This window comes from Pristis pectinata, chromosome 8, assembly GCF_009764475.1.
Source record: "Pristis pectinata isolate sPriPec2 chromosome 8, sPriPec2.1.pri, whole genome shotgun sequence".
In the NCBI taxonomy this organism is placed as follows: domain Eukaryota; kingdom Metazoa; phylum Chordata; class Chondrichthyes; order Rhinopristiformes; family Pristidae; genus Pristis; species Pristis pectinata.
Window position 1 is genome coordinate 81,056,897 of NC_067412.1, and position 12,564 is coordinate 81,069,460.

Here is a 12,564-nt window from a genome sequence, read left to right on the forward strand (position 1 = left end):
GTTGGAATTATATTTTTTGTTTAGAACTGATTTTGAATGTCAATACAGTGGTAGCTTCATTAATTATCATAATAAATACAAATAACATAAAAAGCTTCACACAGTTCTGTTTGTTAAAAAAAAGACAGATAATATAGGTACCCAAAGAACATGAAATATTGCCCAGGCACTGCTTTGCAAAAATTCTAACAGTATGGAGGTCAAACAGTAAATGAAATCTTTCACAAGAGGCATTTGAGCTCTTGTTCAGATCAACAGGATGATTCCAGAATGCTGGCAGACACAATTAAACATATGCAGAATTTTTAAAATTAGGTTAATGTTGCAGGAAAGATTAAGATTATTTTTAGCAACTGTCAGGAAAAAAAATGACAACCTGAGAGTTTATTTTTCACGTTGGTATCTGATGTGAATTTAATAGAAAAATATATCTGAAATATATGGTTAATGTGCATTGCCTGACAGTATCAGAATTCAGGATACCAATATAATACCAGTGAATGTGTCAGGTTTCTAGGTTGCAATCCTGAACCAATGATTCTGTCAGTGCATTGGATACCATACGAGCTGCTCCACTTAATAATGTCACAGATCAAGGAACATAACTGAGCTTCAACCCATTAACCCATCTGCTGATCAATCCATTCAAAGCAGGCAAAGCAACATTAAGGCAACACATTAGTTGGAAGCTGTATCTTATGAATGCTAGATTTTAAAATGGAATCCATTATCAGTCCCTGGTTAAAAAATTAGGCTGCAGATTTGCAACAACTAATCCTGTTAGTGCAAACTGAAATACCTTGCAATGTGTTCTGAAATGAAAAACTTCTGTTATAATGAGAAATATGTTCAGGAGTTAAAGTTTGATAATAATCATAATGTATCCACTTAGTTGGCAAAATGCTCCAAAAAAGTCTTCCCCACTAGTTCATGTGCCATCTGGCTCTGCAGAACAGACTTCAAGATGCAGCAAAATGTGTTTTCCATGACTCAGATGACGTAGCTGTTGAGCACTACATGCCAGGAATAATTTGGGTTTCAACCCATGCTGAGTTAGCTAAAACTAAGGAAGCCAATGGGTCACCACGAATTGCTTTTGCCTAATTGGAATAAGAATATCTTTTGTTGCTGGTTACTATGTAATGACTCTCCCAGGATGGGGCAATATCTGGGTATTATATGTGAACAAATTGTGCTTGTTTGTAATCATTTTAATCTCTGTGGCTTTTTGTTCTCAGCTACTGGTATCATCAATGGGTTATTTTCAAAATTCTGTTTAATCATTTTTGTAAGACTTGTAATTCAGAACTTCACTGATAATTCACTGAGAGCAGGAATGGTACTTTGTTGAATCAAAAGCAAGTCAGCATTCTTTTAACAAACTCATGTTTGGCAAGTAGGTGACAGTGACTTGTTACATAAAACCTGTATACACGTTAGCATTCCAGTACTAACTAGAAGGCTCATGAGTCACATGAAAACTTCAGACCTCTTCTGTGATTGTACTTCATCCTTTCTGAAGGATAGCTCAGTTTGCCTTGTTCCTTCTGTGGTTCTGCTGGCCAAGGCCTTTAAGGTTTGAATTCTGCATATACTGGGATGGCACAAAGCAAATTAATCATTACGTTCCTCTCACAAGACTTTTGTTAGTGTAGCTGGAGCCACTCTAGGGGCTGTTTCCAGGCCAACTAGACATGGTGATCTCAGCAATAAATGACCCCTAATTAGTTACAATACTCTCCTTTGCCCTTCATTTATTCCACTGAATCTCAGTTTGGTTCCCAGAGCAGGCATCAGCTATCTCATACAACAGTCCCACAGTTCTCTTTGGTATTGCTCAAAGCAAGCTGAGGGCTCTGACTTTACATTTCTCATTTTCCCTTCAATTTCAGCTGTCTTACTGTTCTTACCACCTATAATAACTACAATTAGCTTTGTCCTTTATGTATTATGCTAGTATTATGTATTTAATACAAGCAAATATGAAGTCTATCTAAGATTGAATATTTATAACTCCTTTACATAAAGGATATTTTTAAGTCTGTATGTTTTTGAAAATATTCAATAAAAAGGAAAAAGGTAAGCATCATTTAGTGAAATTGCAACAGTACTGATTGTTCAGCATCTGGCCCACCAGATGATGTTGCCATGCTCCCTGTTCACTCACTAGTTACCACCATCCCTTTAAACTCACCTGCTTCATTTGGCCACACTCCCGCCAAACTTACCTGGTTCTGTTATGCATGCTCCCTTTAAACTTACTGGGATCACTGGAAAATTTATTATTCTGCTGTGAAACAACTTAAAAAAGAGAATTAAAAGTGTGTTGTATTATTAGTAGAATAACATCCATTAGTTCAGAAATCTGCTGGTTCACCATTACTAAAGTCCAGACCCTGCCAGGTTAACGGAGGTTTACTTTAGCCAACTACTTAACTCTCTGAAGATTTACACTCTGCCACCCCATCTCAAGGTATTTTCTTCTATAATTCCAGCTGCTTGTACTACGTTCTTCCCCTCATTTCACTAACGTTGACACAGCTTTCACCAATCCGTTTTCTGGAAGCCACTCTGGCTCACTTCTTCTGTCTCTTCGAAACCTTACTAATAAATGATGCCATCTCCTAGCTTTATATGTTATTCCCAGTACTTGTTCTTAATCTTGCATGCAATCTGCTGGGACAATTTTCTGCATAAGTAAAATTCTATATTTGTTTGTTCTGGTAGTATATACGTAAAAAGCTAAAGTGACACATCACTGAAGCCATCATCCAAGTTAAGGACAGACTGTTCTCAGAAGTGATTCAATTGTAATATGGATTATAGCCTTCAGCATAGTTTGGGTCATCATGCTCTCAGAAATCAGGTTGATTTTTTATTACCTTTGATTATTCTGTACCTATAGGCTTAAGAGAGTGCATTTTGTAGTATATTGATGTCTGTTACAATACATATTGTATCTACCACATAGATATCCAGCACTCCTTTAGTAGACTCACCAGACTCAACCAAACTTGTCTGATTGCACAATGCTGTTCTATACAATGAAGAATTCTTGTTCTGTTCAATACTGACCAGTCCCTACATGTTAAAAGCAAGTAGGAAGATGCAAAGACAGAAATAGGACATATACATGACAATGATATTCCAAGTTGGCTTCAAAAAATTGCAAATGTTGGAAGCTGAAATAAGAATAGTGATATAAAGGTAACGAGCAGCAGTTAGCTTAAACTTGTTGGGAGAATTGCCAGAAGTATACTGAGCTATGGAGATGACAGTCAACCTGGGCTCTGCCCCTGATCACCGGTGAGTGACCCCTGGCCATATGGATTTTTGACAAAAACAGGATAAAGGGAGCTGTGGAACCAGTTGACACATTATCTCACATGAAAAATGACCAAAGAAACTGGTAGCTCTGGAAATACATCCAAGCATCAGGCCACAGTATCAGAAGGAAAGGGACTAACTTCCCATCTTATTAATTACATAATGTTCTTTATAACACTTCTTGCATGTCTTAAAATATGTCAGAGGCACAATTACATTTTTAAGCTAACTTTAGAACTAAAGGGAAAATTCCTTTGTTAGTCCTATTGATAATATGCTGTTTGCAGCAAAATATTATGAACATGGTGCCAAAATATTAATTATGGTGCCTCATATTTTACTTCTGTTTTCTTCCAGATGGTTTAACAGACTGCATGGACCCAGACTGTTGCAGACAAACCATTTGCTACACTGGACAGCTCTGCCAAGGATCACCTGACCCACTTGATCTGATTCAGCAAAGTCAATTGCCCTTTCCCTTCCATCCCCCAAGACTCTTTTATGATAGAATCAAGTTTCTGGTTGGCAAAGGCAATACACATGTGCTCCCCAGTGATGGTCTGTTTGACAGCAAGTAATTGCAGTTTTTTAATTCTCTATAGTATCTATTTATCAATATTTCTGAGGTCAAAATGATATGCACAAGATTACAAATGTTGAATAAAATTACAAGAATCATTGGGCTTTGAAAACAGGGTCTAAGGCACAAAAAAGTGTCCTTTCTTCAGCTGGGTCAATCCCACACTGCCTTTCCATTACACTCCTCTGTCTCCTCTATTCTACTATCCTCCTTGTTTGTCTGTTAAAAACATTAGCTGAAAGAACTATTTTCATAAATTATTTTATGCCAAATCCCAAATTAATATTTATGTTCAGATCTCAGTGTTAAGGAGTTAGAGCTAAGCAAATGTTCCTTTAAAATGAGCAATCAAGTTATTGAAATTGCTGTGTCTGCAATATTAATGGAAATCTTAAAAATACAGGAAAAAAATTAAACAGAAGTGATAAGAAATTGGAACAACGATCTGCTGGAGGAATTCAGCAGGTCGAGCAGCATCTGTGGGAGGAAAGGAATTGTGAATGTTATGAGTCGAAACCCTGCATCAGGAATTATGGAGGACTGCATGAGTCCTGATGCAGGGTTTCGACCTGAAATGTTGATAATTCCTCTCCTCCCACAGATGCTTCTCGACCTGCTGGGTTCCTCCAGCAGATTGTTTGTTGCTCCAGACTGCAGCATCTGCAGTCTCTCATGTCTCCCTGATAAGAAATTGGTTCATTTTAATTTTTTTTTGTGCCAGGAGATAAAGGGATTCAAGCTTAGTGAAAATGTGGGTGCATTAGTTAATGCTGTGTTTCTGTTGGCATTTGGTTACCTTTGGACCTCTTTTTGCCGGGACTTTTGATATAAGCAGCCTGCTTTTGGCAGGAATCACATTAAACCATGTGCAGTATAGTTATATGATAAGACTGGTGCACATGTGCCATCTGGTATGGTGCCATTCAACCTGAATGGCTAAACTAGTGATTCTTAAGAGGATTGTCACAGATCATTTCAAACCAAAAAGGAAGGTAAATGTCCCAAAATTATTTTTGTGCCATCTGGAAACTGTTGGCATCCTTTCCTTGAGATCACTCTATGTGTCACAACAGCACCATAAACCCCCCCACCCTGACTTTGCAATGCATATTAACTGTCAGAGACTGCCAATAATCTGTATTTCCAACCTCTGGGTAGCAAGCTGTATGAAATGCACAGGCTCACTGTCCCAATACTTAGAGTTTGACCTTGAGAATAAGTTGGAGGCCTCACTCTTACTTGGACAGAAAATGGGCATGCTCTGCCAATGAATGTCCACTGAAATCAAAATTGAACCATTGTTTGTTAATCAGATCTTAGCTAATAATGTGTGCATATATCTTCTTATTCCCTTTCTAATCCATTTCCAAACTACTGTGACAGTCCTATTCAGAATAAAATTCCCTGTGAAAATATTGCTGGTTAACCATTCATGACATTGCTATCAGTTAATTCAAGATAAGTACAGATTTGTGGTGACATGGGGTGAGCGAGTGAAAATAATTGAATCAAGCCACATTGATGGAATTCAATCACCATTGTAAAGGTATAAATTCTGTCCTTAAAGGTACATTACTATTATTAATTTCTACATCTAAAGCTATAATGTATACTGTCCTAGTGTACTTTCATCATCCCAATAATGGTGATATAGGAGGAAAATATAATTAAAGCATAATAATTTTTCATAAACATCTTTTATCAAAGTCTGTCTGGAATTTACAATAAGAAGAATTCAAAAGAAGTAATACACAATGCAGATTAAAAAATATACCAATAAATTGATACCAATAAATAGGCTGTGATCTTTTCACAGTATATAATATTTACATGTACTGTATTTGATACTTTATTTATTCAAGTTATCTTAAGACATAATATCAAGTGAGGATTGAAATAATGGGTTATAAGCCACTAGTTTATTTTTATTCACATCGTAAGTATCTTTGAATTCCTCAACGGGAATGCTGTTTGCAGTCACTCTATTAATGGAAACAAAAATGTGCCGTAAACTAGTTGTTGTAATGCCGCAATCTTATTTTCTTTCTTGAAACCACATCAGCAAGTAGCTGTTATCTGGGACTGCAACCCTGAAGCAGAGCTGATACACTTTCCCGAGATACAATCCCTGTCAGTACCATTTCCTGCCAGGGCTGCCTGCTAGCCAATCAATTACTCTAGAATGAAGTCAAATCTGTAATCTAACCAAGGGCTTCAGAAGATTTCAACTAGTCAAGCTTCTGCATTGTAGTTTATGATATCTGAACTCTTTAATTAGATTACTGTCTTGTGTAATTTTACTTCCATTCTTCAGTACAGCTCACCTTCAAGTTTGTAATTGTCACAAGAGAGGTTCATGTGAAGAAGGTCCTTCCATCCATTTGATCTCACTCTTCCAGAAAAAGCAATTCCATTTCAGAGGACAGTCCTTACAGTTATCTCAATTGGAAACACAATATAGAAAACAGAGCGAGCTCAGTGTGATCATGGAAACAAGCTCAATAAAATCTATCACCTTCATGCTATTAGCCTCAAAACCTGTAAGCTGAAACTTCACTCAAAAACCTGGATTTCCCCAAGGCGGTTAAAATGTATAGCCAGTAATGATTGCAGGATGACTAATTTCAAAATCCTCTATTACTTCCCTATTATTTTCAGCACAAATAAGATGGATATTACAGAAACTAATATTTATCATGTTTATGGCCTTTTTAATCAAAAAACATTTTACTGTTTCATCATTTGCAGTGTCATTTGGTAAAATTGACTTCAGCAATGCATTTGTTACTTCAAACTAAAGGTAAACAGTACTATATGATGTTAACCCTCTGTAAGCTGGATTTGCTCTACAATTTATCACAACCAATATTTTTAAGGGCAGTTGTCATCTATTAAAATTGTATGGGAATTTTGTGTGTTGGATGGTGTTAAGATCGCCTCATCTGCCAGAAAGCTGCCAGTGTCCCCTCATTTGTTACTCTACCGAGCATATGGCAAGTACAACCACCCAAAGCCATTCATTACATATGCATGTTGAGGCCCACTGACAATGATAGAATGGGTGGAAATGAGCTTGTAGCATGTTAACATGACAGTCATTTTCTCCTGGCTACCTGCCAAATAGTGTGGTGTTGAGAAAATAGAAGGCCTACTCTTTCACAGAATCATTCACTTTAAATTATTATTTCTTTTGCCAGAAAATATATAGTCACTTGACATCTTGTTATTGATAGAATCCCACTATTAGCAATTATCCAACTATGCTGCCAACTGATTGAACCTATTTAAAACCCATTATTACCTGTAAAAGTACTGCCTCAATGGTTCCTTTGGATAAATTATTGCTCCATTTTTGAACACATTGCTTATTCTCCCCATAAATGTTGGAGGAATCTTGAATACTCATTGAGTGTAATGCATGTTCCCACGGCAGTCTGAGGTGCTATGTTAACCTAAAATCTCAGGATTCTCATGGACAATCCCAACAGTGCCAGTCCTGACCTCCGCTCTGCTATCATAGCCTAGGAGCTCATACTCTTTGACAATAATATTGATATACTGGTCAAGGCAGTGGGTACACCTTCTTCTGGAAGGGCAAATTAAAAGAGGAACACTGTCCTCATGGAATAAGTGAGCTTCACCATCAAGAATGAGGTAGCCTGGTGGCTCAGCACCTCCCACCCCCCCCCCCCCCCCCCCGTGGAATTAATGAACATCTTATGATCTTTTGGCTCATTTTAACAAGGAACCAAAATGCTATTATCATCAGTGCATATGTTGCAACCCTCGAAGCTTCAGATGAGGTGAAGGATGACTTCAGCTCCAACCTTGAAAAAGGTTCTGGTCTGCATCCTAAAGGGAGACAGACTAATTCTCCTGGGTGACTTCAATGCCAGGGTGGGAAAGGATGCAATCCTCTTGCAAGGCACGATCAGCAATAAAGGGGTAAGGAAGGCAAACTCCATTAGGCCCTTCTCTTGAAAAGATGTTTAGAGCATGACCTTGCCATAATGAACACCCTGTTTCACCAGAGAAGATAAACACTAGAATATGAAGTTAACTCTCTGTAATCTGAAATGAAGACAATGATGAAGTTCAACTTTGATATCTGTCTTTGCCAAGTTGTAGCTTCTGAGGTGTGGGAAGCGGTTCAAGTTTTCAGGGGTCTCATCATGAAACATTATTGTCAAAGGCCAGTGTGATGCAGAGGGGGGCAGTTGTCTTGTGGATGTTAACCCGATACTGAGGTTCAGGTGACTTTGATTGTGAAATGTAAATGCTGTAGGCTGAACAGTTCCTCATTAGTTCTGAGAATTAGCTGTACTCCTGGGGAAAGTTTGTTGGAAGTGAGGTTCAATGTCACATGAAAAAGTTTGAGAATAGTGCTGGTGCAATGATGCATCCTTGTTGAACACCTGTCTTCACTGAGATTGGCTGTATTGCAGACCCATTGGCTAGGATCACGATTTGCATGCCACCATGGACAAGCATAAAATGGTGGTGAATTTTTCTCAGCAGTGAAATGTGCACAGTGTCTTCCATTGTCCTTCTAGATTGATAGAGTAAAGGCTTTGGTGAGGTTGAAAAAAGCAATGTACAGTGCTCCCTACATTTTTCTTATAGCTGTTGTCTGGTGAAGACCATGTGCACTGTGCCTCTGAATGGACAGAATCCATTTGGGAATAGCTTTTCAGACATTGAGAGGAGACCCTGGCAGTGAGACAGCTGAAAAATCCTTCGAAGTTGCCACGTTCTGGCATTTCCTTTCTTGAGGATGATCACAATTATGAGTCCCCTGCATATCTTCTTCATCTTCAAGGCAGTCCTGGTTCTTCTTGGTAGAAAAGCCAAGACTTTCTTTGCAGGTACAACTTATGACAGGTTTCAGGGCAGCCAATAAGTTGAAGCCACAAAATCAAAGTGGAAGCGAGTCACCTTTGATCCCAAAGGACTACCAAAGAGAAATAGATGTTGCAAGGGATTCCAGCGAAACAGTAATAGGATGCCATGGATTAGATGTAGTGTGCAAGATGCCCCCTTTAGGTTGACATTATATTAAATCCTAATCAAAGAGTTTTCCTTACTCCATTTTAGTGATCTTTCCATTTCATAGCCGCTCAATCTTTTGGTATGTTGAATAATTAACAAATTTATGTTAAGCTGTCTTAAATTCAAGCATGCTTTGTGCTGTAGCTTTTGGATGACTGGAAAAACTATTATAATTCAATGCTGGAATATTGTGCTCATCAAAGTGAGAGATGGAAAATGGTATCAAGCTCTTCAAAATTAGACACAGCAGATATAGCAAAAAGTTCTTTCTAAACTAGGTCCTGTTCAGAACACTTCTTTCAACAATGGAAATCCTCTCAGTAACAATATCAAATTAGGAGCCATTTTGGGGTGCATGTTATTCTTATTCAAAAACAGAATTAAGATAGCTCTTGCTTACTTCACGGAGAACACTCAACAACACTTCACAGAAGAAACATCTCAACCTTTTATATGAATTGATTTGACCCCAGTTGGGATATTAATCTACTAGTTCACCCAGGCCATACATTTCCACATGATTGTTGAATTCAAAGCATTAAAATAAATAAAGGTATCTGTAGATGTTACTTGTTCAGAAAAAAAGCCTGAAAAATCCAAACATTATTTTCATCAGTTCTTCACAATGACATTGAGTGTGGCACCATGAGTATGAAATTACATTAGTTTTCCAGTGCAAATAGTTTCATGTCAAATTATGTGTATGGCAGTTAAAGAACTTTTTACTATTTACTTAGACGACGGACAACCTCAGGGCATTCCAAGGTCCTTCAAACCACTTTTGAATTGTAGTCACTGATATAATAAGTAAAAAGCCCTATTCCAATTTGTAGTTAGCAAAAGTCATGAACAACAATTAATTACAATTCTACAAAATCTGTATTTCACATTTTGAATTAATGGAATGATATGAGCAGGGCACAAAGAGAATGCCTCTGCTTTTTGTTTTGTAAAATGTCCTGGGATCTGTTGCATCTAAATAGACCCTGACCTGAACATCACATCTGACAATTAGCACCTCTGACAGTATAGCACTCCTTCGGAGCTTACGCTGAGATCCTGAATCTCAGGGCTTGAATCTGGGACCTTAGACTCAGAGACCTGGGTTTTACTAACTGTTGGAATTGAAATTCGTTTATTATTGTCATGTGTACCGAGATACAGTGAAAAGCTTTTGTTTGCGTGCCATCCAGACAGATCATTCTGTACGTAAGTACATCGAGGTAGTAAAAGGAAAACAGCATGAAGAATATAGTGTTATAGTTACAGAAAAAGAGCAGTGCAGGTAGACAAATGAAGTGCAAGGACACAATGAGGTAGATTGAGAGATCAAGAGCTCACCTTTTAGCATATGAGAGGTCCGTTCAAGAGTCTGATAACTGTAGGATAGAAGCTGTCCACGATGGTACCTGCTCTCAAGCTTTTGTACCTTCTGCCTGATAGGAAGGGGAAGACGAGAGAATGACCAGGGGTCCTTGATTACATTGGCTGCTTTCCTGAGGCAGCAGGAAGTGTAGGTGGAGTCAATGGATTGGAAATTATCAAATTGTGAAGGATGGAAAACATATTCATGTGGCTGAATAAATTTGAAAGGAAAGAAAGCCAATTAAAAACAAAAGTCCTGCTTCTGTTATTTTTTTCAAAATCTTTCAACTCTGCTGACTTATGAATAGTTCATTATTCATTTCTTGCAAGTTGTCAATAACTGTGAGTCATTGAAGTTGTTTCAATAACTGTGAGTCATTGAAGTTGTTCACCTCTACTATAGAGATATAAATGGAAGAAAATTTCACCCTGGTGCACTAGCAAATACTCTACCTCGGGTTAAATCTGAAGCTGAGGAAAATTTTGGAGGCAGCATTGAGTTAACTTAGTTTGCAAAAATTACACTATCCTGAGCTAGGGATCACTTATTGCTAACCAATATACTTGATTCAGAAGGTGATCTGTTTCTCGACACAAACTTCCTTGATGAGTACAGGTCTGGTTTTAACAGGGATGAATTACTCAGGTGTGAGGTAGCGACAGGTGGGGACAGAGTTGGAGGTGTGAGTGGGGTGAATAATATTTAGTCAGAATTTCTTGTGTTCTATGGGGTTTTAACTACAATTTGCTTCTTTTGGCTTTGAAGTCAGCCTAATGCACAGGTGTGGCTACCATAATTATTCAGAAGACCTGATCATTTGAATTCTTGACCCCAGACCTAAGAGGGATTTCAAGGTCCAGTCCTGATCCTAGAAAAGTTGTTGTCCAGTTATAAATGGTGGTGTGCTCCAACTGTTGACTTTGAGTGAGGTTTGATCCTCAATTCTTGGGAAAGGCCTGATCCTTAAAATCTCCATCTTTTATTGTGGAATGCACTTGATTGAGGGTGGGTGGCAGGGAGCAGCCTTCCCACTCTTCCTCTCTGTTCCTACTCCCACACTTCCACCCAAAATCCACCACCCCATACCCCCCAGTAACCAGACAGTGTTGTCTTTAACAAAGCCTGGTCATCCACTTTAAAATCCACAGAGCAAGTCAGACCAGAGACCTCCTCTCTAATTATCATTCAAAATGTGCCTTTTCGAGGTTGGTTGGCTACCCAACACATTTCTCACCTCCATTAAATTCATTGTAAATGGGTTCTGATTGTCTTAGAGATTTATTTATAATTTTAGCTTACTTGAATAAATGTCTAAACAAATACTTTGAGAATACTTTAGACTTAAGATTGTGGATGTACTTGACTTTCCAAATAACCCAAGCAATGATTATTTTATTTAATGTTTGATTGCCACAAATACCTATTGATATGAGGATTGCCCAAAGATCCCAGTGCATTTTTGCCTTCATACATCTACATGAAGCTTCTGCTCAGGCTGATTGCTCACTGACAATGAGAAGCTCCTTATAAGACAAGAAAGTACAAACGGGAATACTTAACCAAGTTAATCTAATCCTATCTAGGCTGGTTGATATAAATGCAGATGTTATTCAGGCACTCATCTGATTAAGGCATAACATCAAAATAAGCCATTCTTAAGCACTCCCATTATGGAGAAATCTTTATCTTTATTTAAATGTAATCTAGATTTACATGATTGATGGGAACCAGGGTCAATTTTCTTAAGTCAGGAACATATAACAAAATTAATTGGAATTATTTAATCCTATTTGCAATATGTTTATCTGCATGCTGTCTCCTTTCAGCAGCGTCTGTGTTGTTCGAGGGCAGGTGGCAGCAGTGGATGAAACCCCATTGGTCGGTGTGAACATCAGCTTTTTGAACCATGACGATTATGGGTACACCATCAGCCGTCAGGATGGCAGGTGCAGCAGAACATTTTTCCTTATTCCCTCCGTCTTACTTGCCAAAAGATGCATTCTAAGTCAAATTTACAAAGTAAATGTACAAATAGCAAGGCAGGATGCGCACCGAGGAGACACAAGACTAAGGCTGAGACAGGAGATATGTGTAGTAATGAGGAAATTTGACTAAATAATAGCATAGAAACTGAAAGCAACAATCACACATGGTGCCATTAGAAGTCTCTTGGCAAATAAAAATATTGATTCCTATTGGCCTGTACACATTGTAATAAGGTGCCAGGAAAAGGAAAACTATA

The 12,564-nt window shown here is 38.1% G+C and overlaps 1 protein-coding gene across 9 annotated transcripts in view; it reads left to right on the plus strand.

The window, feature by feature from the left end:
• Positions 1-12,564, plus strand: part of tenm1 (teneurin transmembrane protein 1) — a 1,611,625-nt gene that overhangs the window by 1,448,873 nt on the left and 150,188 nt on the right. For 8 of the 9 annotated variants that reach the window (XM_052021038.1, XM_052021037.1, XM_052021044.1 and 5 more), the window contains 2 exons: positions 3,685-3,901; positions 12,149-12,268. In XM_052021038.1, the coding sequence (XP_051876998.1) occupies positions 3,685-3,901; positions 12,149-12,268 (337 nt within the window). The remainder of the gene's footprint in view (positions 1-3,684; positions 3,902-12,148; positions 12,269-12,564) is intronic. The other variant, XM_052021042.1, reaches the window with a different exon arrangement.